The sequence below is a fragment of the Aulonocara sp. 'chitande type north' Nkhata Bay genome, linkage group LG17, assembly GCF_057382095.1.
Source record: "Aulonocara sp. 'chitande type north' Nkhata Bay isolate Kocher_YH1m ecotype deep benthic linkage group LG17, A_spYH_male_GT1.1, whole genome shotgun sequence".
Classification (NCBI taxonomy): Eukaryota; Metazoa; Chordata; class Actinopteri; order Cichliformes; family Cichlidae; genus Aulonocara; species Aulonocara sp. 'chitande type north' Nkhata Bay.
Window position 1 is genome coordinate 19,157,975 of NC_141360.1, and position 22,730 is coordinate 19,180,704.

At 42.8% G+C, this 22,730-nt stretch overlaps 2 protein-coding genes and 1 non-coding gene across 3 annotated transcripts; 2 read left to right on the top strand and 1 right to left on the bottom strand.

The window, feature by feature from the left end:
• Positions 1-768: 768 nt before the first annotated feature.
• xpot (exportin, tRNA (nuclear export receptor for tRNAs)) lies at positions 769-14,877 on the bottom strand. Its single transcript, XM_086268074.1, has 24 exons — positions 14,745-14,877; positions 12,896-13,049; positions 12,062-12,144; positions 11,930-11,986; positions 11,665-11,734; positions 11,315-11,533; positions 10,878-11,062; positions 10,626-10,794; positions 9,913-10,149; positions 9,739-9,777; positions 9,593-9,655; positions 9,394-9,518; positions 9,172-9,316; positions 8,878-9,092; positions 7,783-7,852; positions 7,473-7,711; positions 7,099-7,384; positions 6,825-7,014; positions 6,418-6,534; positions 6,180-6,295; positions 6,053-6,100; positions 5,899-5,970; positions 5,547-5,603; positions 769-5,464 (listed from the first exon to the last, which is right to left on the bottom strand). Exons 2-24 carry the CDS (start codon positions 12,980-12,982, stop codon positions 5,438-5,440), a joined length of 2,916 nt encoding a protein of 971 aa, XP_086124200.1. The 5' UTR covers positions 12,983-13,049; positions 14,745-14,877; the 3' UTR covers positions 769-5,437.
• A 1,942-nt stretch (positions 14,878-16,819) lies between these two features.
• Positions 16,820-20,262, top strand: rpl18a (ribosomal protein L18a). The gene is made up of 5 exons (XM_086268095.1): positions 16,820-16,941; positions 18,376-18,555; positions 18,640-18,769; positions 19,777-19,886; positions 20,120-20,262. Exons 1-5 carry the CDS (start codon positions 16,924-16,926, stop codon positions 20,210-20,212), a joined length of 531 nt encoding a protein of 176 aa, XP_086124221.1. The 5' UTR covers positions 16,820-16,923; the 3' UTR covers positions 20,213-20,262.
• Positions 18,171-18,302, top strand: LOC147309957 (small nucleolar RNA SNORA68). The gene has a single exon (XR_015125932.1). It is a non-coding gene; the product is annotated as a small nucleolar RNA SNORA68 (small nucleolar RNA).
• Positions 20,263-22,730: the final 2,468 nt, after the last annotated feature.

The following is a 22,730-nucleotide window of genomic DNA, read 5'->3' on the forward strand; positions in this document are numbered from 1 at the left end:
AGCTGATCATTAAGCAGTTTCATGATTGAAGTAGCAGCAAGAAGAGGCAGTCGCTCGTTAAGCTTAACGCAGGAATGCTTTACAAACATTCAGAGATGGACTTACACACTTGCTTTACTTCTCTCGGGGATAACTTTGTCGGAGATGAAATGCCGGGTTGCTAGCGAAGCTCCACATGCTATCCAGACCACCGACAGGTCCTGCATGCCACAGCCGCTCTATCACGTGATGCATACTGCTCCGACGTGCTAACGTTCTGAGGTGAGTTACGGCGTGTTGCAAGTTTTGTGAGGTGCTTTCGTGATATTTAATGGATCGGATTACATTTTTTATTTTTCTCCGATATCCGATCCAGTAATTTAGGTCAGTATCGGACCGATACCGATACGTAATATCGGATCGGTCCATCTCTAATTACGACAGCAAACAAAAAATTAAAGGAAATAATTTGCGTGGTTCAACAGGGTTAAAATAAAAACGTTATTACAGAACCTGAGACTGACTTTACTGAATGATATTTGCAGTTTCCTTCAAACATTTACATAAATTGAAGTTTACAAACTTGTCTAACATATTTAAGTCTTTATGATCATCAAGGACTGAGCTGCTTAACTACAGAAATAAACTTTTTTTTATGTGAGCTGTTAATATTAGTAATAACAGAGCCTGGATGTCACAATATTTCCTTTGTGCAGATGATGAAAAGAAATGCAAATCTTTTCAAATTAAAGACCCCAAATAATTCACAAGGATGTAGGACTGAATTTATTAATTTACAAATACTTCACTTTGTCAATATTATTAATATACATCTTAGTTGTAAACTTTGCTTAGCTATTGTGGCACGAATATACCTCCATACATCATATAAAATGAAGCCAATTTCTGAATTTTTACTGCATCTTTATCCAGATATATAAATAAAAAAAGGATGAGGTGGCTGATTAGTGAACACTTTTTATGGACATTCAAACAGAAGGTTCAAAAATAAAAGTCAACACATTTCACCATCAATAAAATGTATTTATTTGGCAATTTTTCAGTTCTCTCTCTGCTCAGGACCACTTACAGGAAAATATAACCTGAAAATTCAAACATCCATTAAATCCTTTAAATTAAAAAAAAACCCAAAAAAACCCCTGATTCTGCTTTTTTGTGGGTTGACGGATTTGCAGAGCTGACCCTTAGTGTCGGCGTGAATACTTCTACGGTATAAAAAAGTCACTTCAAGCTGATGGGGCATGAACAACATGTGGAGGTGCACATTTTTCTATAGAGACTACAAGGTGTAGATCCTGGTGTTAGTGTAACAGCTGAGTGTTTTTTAAAAGCGTTCGGCATTTGCAGAAAGGGAGATATTAAACAAGCAATAATTCCAGTCTTTCATTTACAGTCATTAGAAACAGGTGCTCATCAGGTGTAGTTTTACTTTGGACAGAGCTAAGCTAGTCATTTACAGTCTTTATGCTAAGCTAAGCTAAACAGTAAACTCTCAGACTTGAAGTAAAATCCAGCTGAGCATCTCCCTGAAGGAAAGTTTTAATTTCGCTACAGACATTCTTTTAAAAGAAAGGTCACCTAAAAAAACAAAAACAAAAAAAAACCCCAACTTCCCCCCCAAAAAACCCTGACATTTAATAAATGTTTTTGTATTTCTATAGAAGACAACTTGAGTGCATTTTTGTATCAACGCTGGGACCTTTTTAAAATTTTCAGTGGCGGAATATGGCTTTTATATGTTGCTAAGAAATTTACAGTCTGAGAAAATCCAAATCCAAACTGCAATTAGTTTCGTTTAGCACAAAGACTGAAATCAAGGGAAACGAAATCAGAGAAACTGCTAATCAGCGTGTCATCAAAACAGCTACCAGTCAACATAGCTAACATTACAAAGGGTATAAGCAGCCACTGTAATGTTGGGGTTTTTTTTTGTTTGTTTGTTTTTTTACATCCTTTTAGCTTTGACCATCTTTGTGATATACTAACATCATCATGGTTATGTTTAATTTTCATTGTTATTAATTAGGAATAAAACATTTGAAGGCTTTTAAAAACAGGTACCCCCCCCCCCCAAAAAAAAGAAAAAACCCAAAACAAAACCCTGTACCCTATAGATCCTTTTAGCCTAGCTTAACATAACGCGGAAATTGAAATGGGAGGAACCGCAAGCCTAGCCTACACTGGCAAAAAAAAAAAAAAAACAAAGACAAAAGACCCACACATTTAATAACTACTGTAAATAATTTCAATAACAATGGATTTTTTTTGGATAAAAATATAGAAATGACAGATCTTTGTTTTAGCAGCAATTAGCATTAGCTTGTTAGCTAAACCAGATAAAACTAAAATCTACCTTTAATTAGGTAACAGGCCTCTTTAGCTATTTATACTAAGCTGGGTTAAAGTTGCGGTAACAACACTGGTCAATTTATAAATGGGACATAATGTTCAAAATGCTAATAAAATAATTTCTAACCACAGATATTTGTAGCTAAGCAGGCTAACTGTTTTCGCGTACTTAGCTTGGCAGCTTTTATTAACCTAACATCATTGAGTGAGTTCTTTCATATCACCAGAGAACTGAGGTGGATTATATCAGAGCCAGAAACCAATTGCCCTGCGTTAAACCATGTATTTAGACCACTAGCACTTTGCTAGGTCTATGGAAGCCCACATCTGCCAAAAATAAACTATTTACGATTTTTTTTTTAAAAAAGCTGAAAATATTCACATTTTAGTTCAGGCTCATTATGAATGTGATATTCGTATTTGTCTAATAAAGAAAATGTTTTTCTTTTTATTTCAAATGCATTAATATCAGATATTGTTTGAAGAGATAGCATCTTTAAATTCACCACAGAGGAGAAAAACCAACTGTATTACAGTTAACTGAAAAGGTAAACAATGATTTAATGACATTTCATTAGATTTTTGTTGTCATCAAATCCATTCTGCATCATTAATTGGCAAACTGTACATCCAATTCAATCCGTGTTAATATGCAGCTGACAACTGTTACTCCTCAAATAAACATTCGCTTTTTGGGTAAATTACGGAGCCTTTTCTTTAAAGAAAAAAAAAAAATTACTATCGTTGATTAGATTTTTTTCCCCGCTGGATTTCTTGAGAGTGTAAGATGTCCCCTTTTAACTGGAACCAACAATTTCAGGCACTTTCTCAGCAGGTTGTCCAAAGGCAACGTTTCAGGAAAATTACAGCAAATTACGATGAACACACCGACTTATTCAAACATTGGAAATATTTCCAGGGCGTCACAAAATCTGGAGGTGTGAAGAGCATCTGTACAGATTGTTGCTGTTTCAGGACAGTTATAACTGTTTAGCAGCTCCTTCACAGTAAAAGTGTTGCATAATGAATTGTCCTGAATTGTCACTGCAATATAAAATTAATCGAGCTGCTTCTGCAAACAGCAACGGTCTGTTTTTACAGGAGATTCGCATGATTTAGTTCCGATTTCTACGGTCCTCATCAGAAAAAGGAATGAAAGTTGTCCAAATTAGAGATGAACAGATTCAAATTTTAAGTTTGGTAAATCAGCATTACTGAATAAATCACAACAATTTCAATGCTAGATTACATTTATTATTGTTCAGATTTTTTTTCAAGTTTTAGATTTTGAGATTTGAGGCATCAAAAGTACAAATACTCAGAATAAGTAATTTCTTCCCCGAAAAAACATTTTTCAATTGCCAAACGTTAAACTATAAGAGACTAGAACAAAATATTTAATTAATAAATTGATGATATGAATAATGTAAAATCTATGAAAGTCATAGAAACTCACAACTTAACTGAATACAGCAAACCTCAAAATATTGAGAAACTGCATCAAAAATGTTAATTACTCAATCAAAAAAAAAAAAAAAAGTCACTCATGTTTGACTAAATACATCAAAGCAGTTAATAACCGGATAAACTTTTGGAATAATAAACATATTTATGTTTACTTTCACATCACACCTGTTAAAATTTTAATTTCAAACAACCTAAAACTGTGACTTTAAGGTCGAGAAAAAAACCCAAACAAAAAGCCACAGCAAGCTTTTAAGTCACAACAGAGTAACTTGCAACCTTTGCAAATTGTAATTTTTAAATTTATCAAACGAAATGGTTTTTTTTTTAAAGATGTGTCAGTGCAATAATAAATATAACCATGTACTGATTAATTTACATGATTTTTGTATTGAAGTAGTAAAACTAATGGTGTGGGTCAAATGTTTTGTATAAAAGTTTCATCGGTGAAATTTATAGTTTTACTTTAAAGTCACGCTTTATAGTAAGTTTAAATATTCACTTTTTATGAAATTATGGAAACCAAATTTTTACGCATTGAGTCCCCATAAGGTAACCAAAAAGAAAATTCAAAAAACAAATACAAAGTTGTGTTAATACTCAGCAAGTTGCATTTATAAGAAAATACCTGGAATAAAATGTTCATTCTGAAAGTGAATTTAATTGAATACTCCATTGATTTATAAACAAAAAGTTTTAAGAACACATATTTAATTTTTTGTATAAACTTTTGATGCCACAAATCGGAAACTTTCACTTTTATATTACATTTTTTCCCTGGCATAAATGGGCCTCCGCACATGGTTTCCAGATGGGAATGAATATTTAAAAAACAAAAAGAAACTAAACCTAGGAATTTTATTTACATTTTTAACATCTTATTCTCTTATTTACACTTTGTTCCTCCATTGCATTTTCATTTCCATCTGAAATTAAAAAAAAAAAAAAAAGTCAGCCACTTCCAGCAAACAAAAATGTGGTGTCTATTTCCGTCACGTCTTCGGTTTTAAAATCCACGCCGAGGATCTCTGTCTGATCAGGTAACAAGATAATACTTGATCTGCAGATCGAGTCGGGCTGTAACGTTTCACTTCAAACCTAAAACCAACCGTGCAATCCTCAGCATGTATGTTTAAAAAAAACAAAACAAAAAGCCACATTTTAAATAAGAATAATGCGTCAGCCCTTTTTATTCTTCCTTCTTATAAAACTCAGTCTAGCCTGTTCTGAAATGTGGTTTCTAATGTGAGTGTAAAGCTATCGATTCTTCTAACCTAGAAGGTCACTGAGGATAATTACCCAATCTTTTCCCGACAAGAGGCATCCTCTCCTGAAAAAGGAAAAAAAAAAAAAAAAAAAGCCCTTTCCTCATGGCGTCCACAAAGTTCTCCACGTTTCTGAGCAGACGTGGCGCTCCTGCACATCTGCTGATCTCAGAGGGAGGGGTTTCACCAGGCTTCGTTCCGCCTCCCCGACTTAGACAAGCTGGGCTTTGTTATGCATTTAATTCTAAGTGCAAGAGCAGCGCCTATGCTAAGGTCCTGTATTTTTCAATTGTTGAGTGGCAGTATGACCACTTCCTGTGAAGAGTCCTTCAGTCCCCGTGAACTTCCAGGTTTTTTCCCTACAGTTTTCCTCGCTGGAAGAACGCCTGTTGACATAAAAAAAAGGTCATCAGTAGAAATGAAACAGGTGAACTCGGCCGTAAACCAAGAAAGAACAACAACTCGTACCTTAATGTAGTTTTTCAGGACTTTGACGTCAGGCTGCTGGAGAACCTGGCAGAGCTCCTGATGGATAAAAGAAAAGACAAACTGTTAGCAGGCTTTCTGACACACCCACCTGTCCAACGTCAAACACTAGGTAACGTTCAACCACAGTTCGTCCAAAGTACGGAGAGTCAGCAGGGTCAAACTATATATTACGATACCAACAAGAAACTATCAAGGGCGGGAAAAAAAATGCAAGAACAAAATTATTAAACATATTTAAATAAAGAAACACTTTGAAATGAATAAAACTGAACATAAATAAAGGAACATGTCTCGAGGTATTTTTGGACGTCAGGGTTTAAGCTTTTCTGACCTGTGAAATTTCCGGGGCCACCTGGAGTGATGGCAGGTACTCCTGCTGCAAGAACTGGATGAATTCGAGTCCCTGAAACAAAAACAGCACGTGTTCAAGTGGAAGCGCGGTGACACATAACAAAGCTTGGTCAACCACAAAAACACATTTTTACCCGTTTGAGATGAATCATCTTCAGTGTCAGAGCGCACTCCGACAGAACCTGAAAAAAAGAAAACAGTTGAGGCTTGTCACCAAAACGCGATTTTTCTTTTATTAAAGGTGGAATTAAAGAAACTCACCAGGACCGTCTGTGCATCTGACAGGTCAAAGGTCGGTTTGAGGGGAGCCAGGAAACAGGCTGGGACGATGTGTTTGTAGATAAAGTCGGGGAAGCCCACCATGCCGTCTTTACCTCCTGCAGAAGAAGAAGAGCTCAGAGTGAAGCTCACACCCTGTATTGACCAGCAGGGAGCGACAGAAAACGAGCTTCCTGCTCACAGGACACGACTTCCTGTCGAGGTCATGTTTCAGACTCACCCCACAGCTCCACCAGTTTGGTGAGGATGATGAAGCAGGTCTTCTGCGCGATGGGGTCGGGAAAGTCGACAGCGCCCTGAATGATGGTGAACACGATGCGCTCCATGTTTTCTGCCCCTGGAAACAAAACATTTAACTTTGGCCTGTTCTTTCATTTTAAGTATAATAAGAAAAAAAATATTCTGGACCGTTTTCTCCTCTTGTTTCCTTTCCTCATTTGTTTCCTTCTTCCTACCATCTCTTTTTTTCCCTTCATTCCTTCCCTTCTTCCTTTCCTAATCCATTTTCTCTCCTTCCTTTTCCCTTCATTCCTTCTATGCTTCCTTTCCCTGAATGAGCCCTCCCCTGTGAGGTTCAGACCCTACTTCTGTGTCTACGTGTTTCTTGGCATGCTGAGTGGCGCTCACCCTGATTGGCCATCACCTCGTTCATCCCACTTCCTGCGATGGTCTGGATGAAGCTGAAGTAACTCCTCCTCAGCATCTGCTTCTCCAGTGCCGCTGTCTGGTCGTTCTCTTCTGCCGGGCGTGCCAGAACCTCGAAGATGGCAAGGACGAGGGGCATGAAGATCTGCTGCAGGAAGGGAGACACCTGCCGCTGCCGTGGCAACAGGAGAAGTTTGTTAAGGATGGCGAGTCAGAGTGTGCAGGAAGGTTTGGTGCTGGTTCAGCGGCGGCTTACCTTAAACTTGGCAGTGATCTGGCTGATGAGCGGGATGAACTCCTGTAGATCTTTGGCCTCGCAGTCCTTCAGCATGTGCTCTGAGGCAGCGGGGACGAAGGGCAGCACCTCCTCCTCCATGCAGATGATCATGCGGTGCAGGAACGAGCGGACGGAGCTGCGCAGCACGCTCCGTTGCACGGGGCAGCTGAGTGCGGGCAGGAAGGCCTGCAGGCAGTCCCGGTACACCTCGGTGCAGCCACACTGCTTCACTGTCTGCTTGTTGCTGAAAGCTTTGCTGGTCCGGCTGAAATGCCACAGACGGTGGCGAGGTGAGTAGCACGCCGTGGCGATGGACAGAATAATAAATAAATAGATCGTTGATGGATTCTGACCTGGCGAAGCCGACGGCGTGACTCAGGCAGTCGGCGAGGGCGGTCTGACGCTCCTCCTCAGTCTCCTGGGGGAGTTTGGTGAGTAGCAGGCGGAAGGCGTCCATCAGCGGTGTCAGCAGGCTCCTCATCAGTGCCTGCTTCCTCTCCACAGGGCTCTCGCTGTTGACGATGAGGATGCCGGCTGCCTCAAACATAAAGAGCTGGTCGTCGCTGGTCAGGAGTGCCGGGAAACCGTTTTCCTAGACAGAAAAATGCATGAGTTAGTATAGGAGGAGGAAACAGCAAGAAGAGGCGGTGTTGTGATACTCACAGGTGGAGTGAGCTCCAGCAGGTCCTGAATCCTCGTCAGGATGTCCTCGACGAAGGCATTCATGTGTTTACTGCCAACAGAGAGCGGTAAACGAACACTGGGTTTTAAAGTCAACTGAGCGTATTTTCAATCATTCGTATGTTCTTTCTTAAATCAGACTCTTCGTTCATGGATTCATTAACTGCATTAGATTCACATCCGACTGTAATGAGTGTCATTCTATATTTCTGTCATGGAGCAGCCTGAGCAGACGCCTCGGGGCCTTAAGGCCTCACTGAGGGGGCCTCCTGGTCAGATCCACCTCACTCTGCCTTCCAGATTGAGGCTAAGTTCCTTAGCATCATTCTTTCTACTCATGACCACAGCGGAGGTTAGAAATCTTAATAAATAAACAGCTGAGAGCCACACCAGTGAAAGCTGGAGGTCAAAACCTGATAAAGCCGACAGATCGAAACCGTCATCATAAACCACTGAAACTGACTCCAGCCTGAGTTATGAACAGGTTCAGCGTCAGAGGGCAACTTGCTCACACGTTTCATGTCTTTTTTGTCTTTGTGGTAATATAGAAAGAAAAAGAATCATCTGATTTCAAAAGACTAAATATTACAAATTATCTTTTAAAAACATGGCTAGACATGTAGTTTTACATACAAAAGTTTGCACATGTTCAGTGCGTCCCCCTCCGGACGCTGTCGTCCACACGACAATAAAACTCGTCCCAAATGTTTGTGATGTGTGGACTCACCACTGCTGTTAATCTACCTGCTGGCAACCACAAGAAACTCACAAATCTGATCTAACAGTTTGTGTTTCCATGGCTACTGTGAACGAAACGACAGCTGTAGTTTCTGTTTTATTACGTTAAAAAGAAGCTGGTACAGCTCAAAGAGTTTATGAAACAATATTTTCTCAGGTTGTAGTTTTGCTGTTTTCTGTGTAAACATCACATTTTGTTGTGGTGGAGTTATTCTTGGTGTAGCGCACACTTGTGAAGCCTGTTGCCGCATCAACGGCATCACATGGCTTCCAATGGCAACGGCTTGCCATTGGAAACTGAAACATGTGATATTGTGCAGCAAGTGAAGCTGGACTCACTGTAGGGTTTTGATGAATCTGGAGAACAGGTAGGCCACCCTGCTGCGGACCTTCGGGCTGTTGTGTCTCAAGCCTCGCTGGTCCAGGAACGCCATCAGCACGCCAGGAATGTGCTGTGGCTCCACGATAAAGAACTTGTCGTATCGCACAACCGTTTCAAAGAACTCCAGAGCGACGGAGGTGTGCTGGTAGCTGCTGACACCGCAGGAAACCAGCTAAGGGTTCAAAAAGAAAACGCGTTTAAAATTTTGCCGCACAGGCGCCGAACCACAGCCGAGCGGTCATGTGACTCACCGTCCTCATCATGTCCTGCAGGGCGCTCGTCTTGGCCGTGTCTCCAGAGAAGTGGGCACCATGCGCCGCCGGTAAGGCCTCACCCAGCATGTAGAGCAGCCTGATGGCGACCTCCACCTCCATGAAGGGTGCTGTCTGCCAGTTCCTAAGAGGAGATATTACAGCTGAAACATGGCAGCTGCGTTTTTCCCACCTCTCTAAACAAATCAAAACATTTCTTACTGCATCGTGTTGGTGAAGACGCGGCGGACGGCTTCCAGCAGCAGCTCCGGTGAAACCTGAGCGAGTCGATCCAAAAGCATCTTCAGCTGCTTCCTGTACTCCACAAACATCGCCTCGTCCTCGCCCTGAGAAACAACAACAGCAGGTGTAATGCCTGCCGCTCTGCCCCGCCCTCACAGAGGAAGAAACAGAAACTCACCTCGTTCTCAAAGTTGTACTCGTCATCGTACGTGAGTTTTTTCATTACAGCGAGCATGATGGCCTATGGTGACAGCGAGAAAACTTTTTAATGATTTGCCCTCAGATAAAGACGTGAGAATGCACTGAGCGCGCTCAGAGACTCACCTCGATGTTCGCTTTCTGCTGGTCCGTCAGCTGAGGAAGCTATGAACAGAAAACAACCTCAGAACATTTTAAACCACTGCTGTGAGATCCGAAGGTCCCTAATTTTTAACATGTTCTCACTTTTAAACTTGTTCCTAAAAGTTAGAAAAGCTGCCCGGGCCTCAGAAGCCTCACCTGTTTGAGGACGTGCAGGTACTCGTAGCAGAAGCCCACGATGTTTGCCGAGATGTCATCATCCTCGTGCACCAGCAGCTGCACCAGCAGAGGCACTTTGGCCTCCACGGCCTGCAGCGTCTCCGCTGCGTCCTTCACGTTGCCGGTTTTCGCCAGCTTGGTCCAGCTCAGCACCAGACTCTGACCCATGCCGTTCACCAGCCGTGAGAACTTGGCCAGGAAGTCCACATCCTCCTCCTAAAGGGGACAGGAAGAGGAAACATAAACATGAAGCTGTAACGGAAACACATTCTGCAGGAACAGTTCAGCGCTGCAAACTTAAGAAAACAAAATCAATTTTTAAACTGATACATGTTTAACGAACCAGCTGTCAGACCACAAACACCAAATCCTCCTTTCATAAACACTGAGTTTTTGTAGAACTGAGGCCTCAGTGTTGCTGCTTTTTTCCTTTAAGTAAAATATTCTTGTGTTAAACGATGATCTACAGCAGCTATTCTTCACTTGGTGTCTTTTGATTAGCTCTGGACAGGCTGTGAACAACGATGATGGATGGACAATGGAAATGTTTCATGTTTACATTTAAGTCACAGCTGGAAATATTTATAAAAACAGCAGAACGGTGCTTTAAGTCACTGTCAGACATTTTCAGGACCCTTGTGAGCCTCTGTGGCTGTGATGGGCGTGTTCCTTGTATCCATGGTAACTCTAACCTGCTCCACGTTGAAGAAGCCTGCTGACTGTAGCACTTGGCACAGAGACTCTACCAGCTTGGTTTTGTCCACTGGATCCATTCCCTTGTTGACGATTTCAAACAGGCAGTCGCAGGCCTCCTCCCTCAGCTCCTCCATGGACATCTGGCTCAGCAGCAGGTTCACGAACCTGAAAACACAAAAACAGGTGAGACGTGATGGCCAAGGGTCAGAAATCATGTATACGACGCCTCTCCCCGTGCTTGTTCTGACCTGTCATTGGCGATGAGGTTGAGGTCGATCCAGGACACGTAGGCTCCGACCACCTCCAAGCACTGACAGGTGAGCTCGGGGTGGGACTGCTGGTACGTCTGCAGGATCTGGAACCAGGACTCCACCAGGCTGGGGATGCTCTGCTCCCTCATGCTGTCTTTGATCAGCGTGTTCCTGCGAGTCTCCTGCAGGAATACATGCAGCGAAATCATCACCAAAGCTACAAACGCTTCCTATGACACATTTCCTGTTGGGTCATGTGACCACTCTTCCTTAGAAACCAGTCTGTTTTTGTGAGTAACGTGTGGGCCAGAGCTCTGCGGGTTTCCTTTCCTGCAGAGGCTTCTTCCTCCCACATCAGCCTGCTCTCCTTCTCTAACTCAGCAACAAATATAAAACACCACCAAAAGTTTTCCCATCATGATCCGCTTTCTGACCTCCGGCGTGTGCAGGATGTCTCTGTCCACCACCTCGGCGTCGATGGCCATCAGTGTCCTCAGGTAGATGTCGACTCCGTGGGGGTTCAGACCCACCAGGGACAGGATGTCGAAGAAGAACTTGGGCCACAGAGTCATGTACTCCATGACGAAGGTGAGGGCGAACACCTGTGCTGCCTTGTTCCTGATGAAGGCCTTCTCGGGCTGAGTGTTCATCAGCTGCGGGGAAGAGGAAGAGACGAAAGACGTGACAGCGAGTCTGTGAGGAGATGTGAGCGAGGCTCAAATCTGCACCACTAAAACAGTGAAAATTACTGTGATGTTTAAACTGGCACAAAGTTGTGACATACCTGAAACTGGAGCCACTTCATTAGAGTCTCTCTGATGAGCTGCTGCTGAACAGCACTCAAACTGCAATGTCTGTAATACACACACACACACGCACACACACACGCGCGCACACACGCGCGCACACACGCGCGCACACACGCGCGCACACACACACACACACACACACACGCACACACACACACGCGCACACACACACACACGTGAGAGCAGCTCCAGCAGGTAATACTCATCATGTGATCACGTGTGAAGAAGCTTCTTTCTCACCTGAACTTGATCTGATGCTCCAAGACTTGGAAGCAGAAGAATTTGACGTGGTCATCACTGAAACACAGAAATGCATTTAACAGCTGCAGGTACGACTCTAACACACCTGTGGTGTGTGGGCGGGGCACTCACCTGTAAATCCCTTTGGCGAGAGCCTCAGCACAAACCTCCCAAGCGTCCTGAGACTCCTTCAGCTGCTCGAAGTAAGCGATAGCCTGGAAATACACAGAAGGGCGACATCAATGACATCACCAGCTATTGCTCTACTCAAGCAGCTCTCACACCTCCTCCTCTCCTGCACCTTTACATCCGCAGAGGGTTTACTGGTGCTGATGTCAGGTTTTGATCTGAGTGTGCTCTGCTTATCTTGTTTCTATTGGACGCTGATGGAGCTCCAGATGTTTTTTTAGCAGGCCAGTTCAGCACCTGAACGCTGTCTTTAACTAAGAAGTCGTGTTTCTGGAAGCTCTGCACCGTGTGGTTTGTGTCTCATCTTTGAAACGGAGCAACAGAAGTGTCTTCAGCGTGTTTAAGTATGACTAAATGCAGTTTTGTACCAGCTCAAACACAAACACAGTGAGAAAAGACCTGTAAACATCTGCAGGATGAAGTGAAAGTGGCAGATAATCTGTCAGGCTGGCCGGATGCATTCATGGTGCAGAGCATCCTCGTTCTCTAGCAGAGATTTAAACCTGATCTCGTGATTATTCCTCCAGATCCTCTGAACAACCTGAAGCTTCAGTACCCAGACTCTTCCTTCACTCCACTGATTAACCTCATTTTTGCTGCGTTACTTCTGTTAAAGTACCCGTGACATTGAGTAAGATTTACTACTTTCAGCTCCTGACGTGTCATCTTTGAACCATTTTCAACTCATGCATCTGTAAACCCATCCTGCTTGATTTTTGTGACTGTTTTGGGTGTGTGGGTGGGGGGTATCAGTGGCGATGTGTGGTAGTGCCTCACCCTCTGCCTGTAGCGGGCATCGGCGTTCGGGTTGAGCCCCAGCAGGGCCTGCTCGTCCATGACTACAGCGACAGACTGGCAGGCCATTCGTGGGTTAGCTTTCCTCCAAGGCTAGTTCACTCCTCTCTGCTGCTGCCGGCCAGAACTCTCTCATCTGCAGCAAGGAAAGAGACGATTGTCACAGCACAGGTTAGTGAGATTGAAGCAGATTAATTAGATGATTTAAGGGCAGTTACAGGTTTCAGGTGTCATTTGTTCAGGTAAACTGTTTCAGCAGAAGCCAAAGAAACATGATCAGCTTTAGAGTTATTAAGGTTACAGTTAAAGAAGCACAAGAGACTTATTTTTAGTGAATAATCAGAAATCCCAGGAAAACATACAGACTCCATTAAATAAAAAGTGAATGGACTCCATTAAAAAAAAAAAAAAAAAACCACACATCACATTTAGTTAAAAACTCTGTTTTTCATCTCTTGCTCCCATCCTAGTGCCGTTAAAGTTTTATTTATTTTAATTTGTCCTTCCTTTCCTTCATCCTACTTTAGTTATATTCCCTCATTCATATCCTACTTCCTTCCTTCTCCCCTTGATTCCTCCATTTTAAAAACTCTTCCTCTTCCTTTTCTGCCTCTTCTTGCTTATTTCTATCCCTTTTCTTAATCTTGTCCGTTGTTCTTTCCTTTGTGTACTTAAGACTTGTTGTTGCTGTTTGTAAATACAAATGTAATGAATAAAAGACTCAAAGTATGTGACTGATGTTGTCAGATAAAAGTAATAACTCAAAAAGAAAGGCTCCAGAGATGTGGCTCTTTCCAAAGGCCATTCCCTTTTTATCAGATTAGTGGAAATTTGATTCTGCACTGTAGTGATGATAAACACATCAGATCTAGGTTGTAGTTTCAGTGAAACATGTGAGCAAGGGTGGGATGATTAAGTTGATTATTAACACAGCTGGATAAACAGGGCGCCTCTCTACCAAACTCCATTCACTTTTTATTATATTTCAATAAAGAAAGGTTTGGGTGCTCTTCTTAACCTTATTAGCTTCGTTTTTTTTTTTAATTCACCAAGTACGTGGTCGAGTAGGTGTACACTGCTGTACAGTAATAACACATGGGTAATCTGCTGTAGAAAACGGGCATTTCTCTACCAGACTCCATTCACTTTTGGCCCAATTTAGAGAATTTGTCCAGCGTTCTTATAAAACCAGATGTAATCAAAATTACAGACTGAATTACGTTGGCTATGTACTATGACAGGTAAATAGGTGTCCAGCTGATAGTCAGTCCAGGTGAGCTGGCAGTGCTCTTGCCCGCAGTGACAGCTCGGGTGGCGTTTGTGGACGACGGAGACCGAGGGTGATGCAACACGGGGCCAATACTCCAGCCTCCATGTTTACACCGAAACACCACCCACAGCACACGGTCTCATCTCTACCGAACACCTGAGCCCCAGGCGGATATCTCCATGTCGCAGCTCCTGGATGAAGCCCACCTTCGTCAGTTAGCTCCGAGCTAACACCTTCACATCGGAACAAACTAGCTGCTAACGCCAGCTAGCCGCTGAACTCGCGGGCGGGCGGAGGGCGCTCCTCGCATGGTTGAAACTCAACCAAACCCCGCCGACTTCACCCGAAGGTGTTTAATTAGATCGGCTGTGACGGTGCGGGGGAGCGGATGGAGCCGAGGGAGGTTCTTCCCCGGTTTATGACGGCCCGGTGAGGCTACCTGCCCGCGGCTCCGCGAGCTCCACAGCAACTTAAGCCTCACGCAAAAAAACTCAGCAAGCCTCAGCCCCGTTTGCAGTTCACAGACAGAGCTCAGAGGGGAGAAGAAGAATGAGATCCTACCTTAATGAAACCGTCCTCCTCCGGTGGTTCTTCTCCGTCAGCGCCTTACAGAGCCGCCGGGAGTACCACTGCACGAAGCGTGTCCGCGCACGATCACTTCCGGCTCACCGCGCGTGACCCGGAAGAGGGTCCGCCGTCACTGCGTCAGCAAAACGTGCACATTTTTTTAATTATTTATTTTTTTAATGATCTTTATCAAAAACAAACTGTTGTTGTTACGGTTGAGCATTACTACAAGATAAAAAAAGAACTGAAAAAGAAAAGTGAAAGAAAGAAAGAAAGAAAGGGCAATGTAAAATCTGAGAGTATAGGCATAGACCATGAGAATAAAAAGGGAAATCACGATCCACATCTCAAATAGAGAGGCCTCCTTTGAACATAAACTGAACTTATTGAATAGTACAACAAGTTTACAGGCTTTCTTGTCATTTACATGTTTTAGCAACTTACTCAAGAGTTTAAGATCATTCAGCCATCTGTTTATACATGGTTTAGCTTTGAAATGTCTGCATTTGTGAATAAAAATGTTTCCCAGTAACAAGACAGTCCTAATCACGAAGTCTAAATTGGGTTCTCAGCAAGCATCCCAAGTTTAACTACAGTTACCGTCAAATGTGCTAACTGAATTCCCCTCGGCTGTAGCCAGCTCCACGCATCAATTCAAAAGGAGTGGACTGAGAAAAACAAGTGATCCAACAAGTGAACCCTAACTCTAATTTTGAACATTTCATTAGCATTTTAATTCCTCTGTTTGTGCAATCTTTTCTTGATTTTTTAATTTTATTTATTTATGTATTTTTTCAGTGAAGCTGTCAGACTGCAGAGAAGCTTCAGACTGAATTTTGGCTGGATTTAATTCTGAGGTTAAAAGTTAAAGTTCAGCTGGAACTGTCATTTTCTCTGTCTTACACAGCCTTTGCTTCATTAGATCAGTAGATTCATTGACATGGAGATGTTGAATCAAGACCGCTTTATTTATTTTAAATCAGGCATACAAAAGGCTAAAAGGTGACAATAACAGGACAGAAAACACAGTAGGCCCTTTGTGTTGTTCCTGAGGTCACAGATTTAACATCTAGTTTGTTTTCTTTAATGAAAGTCACAAGATGGGTTCAGTATGGGAAAGATGAACTTTTATAGGCAAGCACATAGACCATGATTACTAGATCTGTTTCTTATGAAGTCAAAAGACACTAAAGAATACATTTACCAAGATAATACATTCTTCTTCTTGTTTTTTTTCTTCTTCTTCTTCTTTTAATTATACAAGGTTAAAGATTCCATGAGTATGTGAACACCTGTAACTGTGTGATGACAATAATCATGCCACAGGAAGAAAGAGTGCACACTTTACTTTGAATTTAAGAGTTCAGATCACAGCTTTACAGCAGGTAAACATCTGAAGGAGCATGTGGAACAGATGTGCTCCCTCAGACAGCACATGACAGGACACAGCTGACAGCTGATTCTCCCACACTCAGGCATCCAATCAGAGTGTGACATAATAAATCAATACTCAAGAGTGATCGACTCTCATATTGATCATATCAGTGTGGAGCTCTCTTTCTTCAGCTCCACCTGCTTGCAGTGGAAAAACCATCTTGGTCAAACTCTTTATTTTGTAACATTTTTGTGGTCTTAAAACAGTATTTCTAAACGGGGATTGAACCACGAGCCTGTTTTCTCCTCCGTGCTTTGATGTGCTGACTGAAGACTCGTCCTGCTGTTCATTAAACAGCAGGAAGCCTGATCTTTCTTATAAGGATATAGGGATAAGCACTATATCTTTCTATTTAAGATATAGACAGATATATGTAAACATACATCTGTGTGTTTGATGTCCAGTGTTCATGATTATTCTGGTAAAACGCTGCAGGATTATAAAGAGGATATATTTCAAATAAAGAAATCACTTGTATTATTATCAGTCCAGAGCTTCCTGCCATTTAACCCTCCTTCATTAAAAACAGATTTTAGCCTCAGAATGAAGTCATACCATCGCTGACACAGATTGTTTGACAGATGTTTGACAGATTATGGGTCAATAACTTATCTTCTTCGGTTTCTGGGGGGAACTCAACTCGGACGGCACCTCTATGGAACTTCCGCCCTCCATTTGACGTGCGCATGCTCCGCCCTGCTGCTTCCTCTTTTACTGTGGCAGTGAGCGAGAGGCACCATGAAGGCGTCCGGCACAGTACGTAAACCGTAAATTTACACTTTTTCACTCTTCACACGCGGCTTCCAACAGCACATTTAATAAAATAACGTCTAGTTTGAGGGGCTCGTGCAGAGCTATTTCCATAAAGTGCGACTTAAAGCGGCAATTTGAGTCTTTTCACCCCGGTGCGTTCGCGTCTACAACATGGCGTCAGCACCATGTGGACTGGGCTCAAACTGAGGGCTGCAGCCGGAGAGAGTGCGAGCTTTCACGCCTTCACTGAGAAAATGAGCTCGGCTTAAGGTGTGGAAAGCGGTCCAGCAGTAGCACTGATCATATTTAATCTGATTTAATTTCAGCGCAGCTTGATTTGCGCTAGTAGAAGCTAACGTTAGCAGCTAATGTGAGTTCATCTCTGACCCGAGCTATCGGCGTGCTTTTTAACCAGGCATAGTGAGCCGGTTTTTTAGTAGGAACTGTAGTTTTTAATCATTGTTTTATAAATATCTGGACTTTATGGAGCTTTTTTTTTTTTTTAAAGTCTTAAACAGTTTTTTTTGTAGAATCGCTGCTTTTTCAAAGCGAGTGCGGTCAGTGAATGAGTACCGTAAAAACTCCTCCAGCTCACAGCAGTTATTCTCCACTGTAGGCCAGAACTGGAGTTGATATAAAGTGTTCAGAAACAGACACAAAGGCTTGGCAGCACAAACTGAAACACGGACTCAATGAGCTGCCTTTAATCCGTATAGAAAGCACTGAATGGAGCGGCTGCAGAACCTCTTTTTAAAAAAAGCCCAATTTAAGGTTTTCTCCAGATACTCAATAATTCAGTGGCAGGTGTGTGCACACCTGTGGTGGTGATAGAAATAGGAAATGCTAAGAAAGATTTCGGCTAATGATGACAGTAAAAAAAACCCAACCTAACCCCGAGGAAGTATAAGATAAAAGGAAACAGTTATGGATTCTTGTTTTTAATAGAAAAACACAAATTTTTAGAGGATTGCGTTATTTGTAGTTTAAAATATAATTGTTCAAAAAAGCTTTAAGATATCAATAAAAACTGAAGTCATTTTAAAGTTTTGTTTTTGTTTTTTAGCCAAAATGCCACTACACACACCTCAGATCCGTCAGTTTAATGATAATTTAATCATGTTTGAATGTTTGTGGTAAGAAAATGAAACTGTTATTTTATTATTAGTTTGTTTTTGGTGATGTTTAAGTGAGCAATGTTATTTGTAGCTTGTGTGTCATTTGTGATGTCTCCGTACGCACCCAAACCCAAAGGTCACGCCGTTTTCGTGGCGTGATTTTGTCTGGTGTGCGAACAGGAACTTGGTCCTTGTCGCCTTTCTCTGCTGCTGTCGTGCCTCTGAAAGTGAATTCAGGGATCAACATGTCCTATTGTTGTCTCGCTGTTGTTGCTTTGATCATTTTACCTACATGTGACGCATCTTCATTTTCTTCCCACAGCTTAGGGAGTATAAGGTCATTGGGCGTCTGCTGCCCTCGGCTAAGAACCCCGCCCCCCCTCTCTACCGGATGAGGATCTTCGCCCCGAACCACATCGTAGCCAAGTCTCGCTTCTGGTACTTTGTCTCTCAGCTGAGGAAGATGAAGAAGGCATCCGGAGAGATCGTCTACTGCGGCCTGGTGAGTCTCTGTTTAACCCTCATTTCTTTTTTCCTTGTTAGCGACTCTGACATCGTCTAATGGCTCGTCGTGTTTTCCGGTCAGGTCAACGAGAAGACGCCTCTGAAGGTGAAGAACTTCGGCATCTGGCTGCGCTACGACTCCCGCAGCGGCACCCACAACATGTACAGAGAGTACAGGGACCTCACCACATCTGGAGCCGTCACTCAGTGCTGTGAGTACTAACAGCGGGCCAACGAGGCGCCGTTAGAAACTGTTTTTAGAAATCAGACGAATTTACCTGGATCACGGTGAGAATGAGGTTTGGATCTGCTTGGTTTACGGTTAATCCCAAAAGTGGGGATTCTGTTTTTCACAGCAGCAAAATATTAAAGATGATTTCAGATTTTGACCTTTTGTCGTGTTTTCATGAGAAATGGGGAGCTGGCTTTGTGCTTTCCTGGCAGATATATTGATCGTTGTGTTTTTGTCAGGAAAAAAGTTTGCTGATGAAAACTTGGAAATGTTTTCGCCAGTAAAATTAACGACGGTCAGCGTGCAGCCAGATTAAATTTTTCTGACTTGTTCTTCATTGTGAGGATTTCTCTGCTAAGGACGCGCCGATGGAAACCTCGGACAGTAAATCTGCAGAATCATTTCCGTTTTGTAGTTTCATGAGCGTGCTCCTGCAGTTTCTCCACGGTTTTAAGGACCTCCTGGCTCCAACGTCCAGCTGAGCTCGCACGAGCGCTCTGAAGCGCCTGTTCACTGGTTTTTGTTTGAGCTGCTAAACCCAGCTGTGTGTCAGCGCTGTGGTGTGTTTGGTCTGAGCTGACAGCTGGTGGTCAAACACCTGAGTGTGGACGTAACTCCTGCCTCTAAGGAGGTTTTAGGCTTAATGATGAATTAATGTCATCATCTGGATTATTTAACAGGATTAATTTAAACATCTAAAATTACTGAACTATTATTGTTCCATCACTGATGCCGTTTCCTCCAGCGTCTGATCAATGATCTCTAACGAGCAGGAAGGCGAGCATTTCGCTCACATCTGAATCTAAAAATTGAACCTTAGTAGAAACGAAGAGCAGCAGGTGACGTCTGAGCGTTTTTAGGGTTTAATTTTTATCTAAACCCTAAAAACCCTTAATTTTGCAGGGCGTGGAAGATTTTATCAACAGATGTCTGCACAGAGCGGCTGCTTCCTGTTTGTTAAGCTCTGCCTCCTAACCTCTCTTTCAGATCGTGACATGGGAGCTCGCCATCGTGCTCGTGCCCACTCAATCCAGATCATGAAGGTGCAGGTGATCGCCGCCAACAAGTGTCGCAGACCCGCCATCAAGCAGTTCCACGTAAGTCTTCCTCTCGCTGCCCTCCCTCATCAGGAGGCGGGACTCTCTCTGGGCTGCTGCCACCATTGTCAGCTCCAGCTTGAAAACCCGCCACACCAATGGCCAGATTCCTCTTCCAGGTTTCGAGTCTCCATCTTTAAACCTGGCGGTCATGAAGCTGGCGACAGACAACCGTTAGCGCCTTTGTTTGGCGCTTTAACGTCTGATCGTGTGACTTTTGTGTTTCCCTGCAGGACTCCAAGATCAGGTTCCCCCTGCCCCACCGGGTCCTGCGCCGCCAGCACAAACCCCGCTTCACCACCAAGAGACCAAACACCTTCTACTAAAAACAGCTGTATTTGTTTTTGTGCGGGAAATAATAAACGAATCGACCGAACAGCCGACGCCTCGTCTCTGTCTCCATCTTACTGTCACACAAACATCAAACGCTGAGCTGCCGGCGCTCAGTCCTCACATCACATTTAACCGTATTATGCCATTTGTATCATATTTGCTACATGAGTGTCTGAGAGCTCATCAACATGATCAATACTTGACATAATTTCAAAATGTTATGGACAAAACCTTTTTGGGGGTCTAAATTTCACATTCTTGTTAACAAAAAGTTGCCCAAAACACCCACTGTATCAACTGTGATGCAAAAAAAATCTAACAAAATATATCTTAAACAACATGATATAGCAAAACAATTGTTATGAAGGTTATTAAACATATGAATTATAATATTTCTTTGATGGGTTGGATTGGATTACAGGGTTAAAGAATAAAAAATGAAGCACAGTTTGAACAGCAAAATTACCAATAAAGTCCTGTTAGTACACAGACCATACTGTCCCATATTTATAGGGTAATTAAGTTTTTATTTTTATAAATTGATTCAGTGTGGTATGAATGGGGGAATGCATTTGCTAAATATTCTCCAAAGCTGTCTGGCGGGCTGGTTCTGGAGCCCGGGCCTTATGACGCCCCTGATTTAAAGAGCTGAACTTTGACCCACCCTCTCATGTTTTTTATTTTATTTTTTATTTTTATTTTTACATGGCTTCAAACTTAACATAAATTAATATTCTGGAGCTAAAACTTTCATAAATAAAGGATGGTCTGCCTGGGTGTCAGAGGACCGTGAATCCAATTCTGATTTTAAACTTTTAAAGGTGTCTTACAAATGTAGAAAATGGGACTTCTTCTTGTTTGATATTTTCTCAGATGATGAACTGAAGCACTTTTATCCACCTTCTCTCTAAATCCACCAGACATGACATCACTGTGATGTTTGTGATGGTCACATTTTAGTTTTTGATGAATGTGATCAAACACCAATCAGCTGACAGTTTCTATTGGTCGAACCTTAAAGAGTGATGAAACTGCTGAGGCTGACGGGCAAATCAAATCCCAACAAATCCCTGATCTCTGACCTTTGACCCTAGGAGTAATTGTGAACTTGCTGCTCTTATGCTGTCTGTCCACACAGTGGCAGTGTTGTCCAGGACATGAAGTGTAGCTGAGCAGCGATTTCAAAGCTGCCACCTCAACTGATTATTGATTAGCTTAACCTTTGTGCTGATGAAGGCCACCTTCTCAGCCGACCTCAACCTCTAAACATTCAGAGCTCCGCCTGTCCAGATCTTTGTGCTGGATCTAATTTCCAGTTTGATGACATCAGGCCACACTCGAGATCATCAAGTGTGGATCGTAGCTGAGAGGCCCTGAAACCTGACAGGAATGAAAAGGAGAGACTTCCTAAACACTTTGTGTCGTCATGCTGTTTTCAAAGGTTCTGTATTTCTATGAAACTTACTCAATTGAAATTCTTCACAGTCTTTGGTGAGAATCTAAGGGACCTGCAGAAATGTGAAGGGTGAGAATGTGTGTTTGGTAGAGTGGCTCAGTGTGAATGTGGGTCCACTTCGGTTGTTCGGACTCGGCTGTAATCGTCCTCAATGTGGACTAACTTACAGAAAAGGAGTGAACTGGGCATGTGCAGAGAGGACCTCAGATAGCGCTGGAAAACTTCACCTTCATGAACACGTAAAATTGTTAGCTATACAGAGGGAGGCGGACAGCAGGAGGACGGCGGCGTGTTTTCCGTTATTTTTGAGCAGCTCCATGCACAGCACTGGTGACAGGAAGCTGGTTATAACTCCAGAAATGAATACCGCACAAAGCAGCTTAGTCTGTATGGCAGGGATTTTATTGTTGGTCTTAAAAGGCCGTTTGGTTTAAATTCTCAGGACTTCGAGCTCCGACTGCACACAGTTAAAGCTTCCCAGAGGAGCTCATTGGGAACGCCAAGCTGCCAAGAGCTCAGAGGCCCTTAAATGCTGCTGGCTGTTCTCTGCATGTTTGAAATACTGCTGATGGCTCTCACACAGAAAATAAGTGTAGGCAGAGAGGGGACGTCTGATACCAGCCTGCTGCAGGACCGAGCTACGGTGGCCCAGAGGTGCCAAATACTACAAACGTCAGAACTTTCCTCTGTTAATGATCTTATTTCCGAATGTTTAACTCACCGAGCATTAGCATCAGCTAGCTCTCCACTGAAACCATTAGCTCCAGTTTAAACATGTGTGACGCAGAGCAGCAGAAACATGCCTGGGTGGATGTTTGACCCCTCTCTCATAATTCATATAACGCCCAAGCATGCATTCTGTGTAAACTCAAAGGCTTGTGGGATTTAATTAAAATTAAATTACATTTTCTGACTGGGTTATCATGGAAAGCATGACAGCAGAGACATTTTTCAGCTTCATCGCAGGAAAAACAGTCAGCCTTTACAAAATGATTCTGAACCTGAAGAAATCAGGGCTGGAAAAATGATCCTACTTTCAAATTTAGGTGAAAAAC

Excerpts from the sequence above, each read along its gene's own strand:
- xpot (XM_086268074.1), bottom strand. The coding sequence starts at position 12,982 with ATGGCCTGCCAGTCTGTCGCTGTAGTCATGGACGAGCAGGCCCTGCTG. Across the intron at positions 6,535-6,824 it reads CGAGGTGATGGCCAATCAGG|GGGCAGAAAACATGGAGCGC; the intron begins GTGAGCGCCACT and ends TTTTGTTTCCAG. Across the intron at positions 6,296-6,417 it reads CAAACTGGTGGAGCTGTGGG|GAGGTAAAGACGGCATGGTG; the intron begins GTGAGTCTGAAA and ends CTTCTTCTGCAG.
- rpl18a (XM_086268095.1), top strand. Across the intron at positions 18,556-18,639 it reads AGATCGTCTACTGCGGCCTG|GTCAACGAGAAGACGCCTCT; the intron begins GTGAGTCTCTGT and ends TTTTCCGGTCAG. Across the intron at positions 18,770-19,776 it reads TGGAGCCGTCACTCAGTGCT|ATCGTGACATGGGAGCTCGC; the intron begins GTGAGTACTAAC and ends CCTCTCTTTCAG.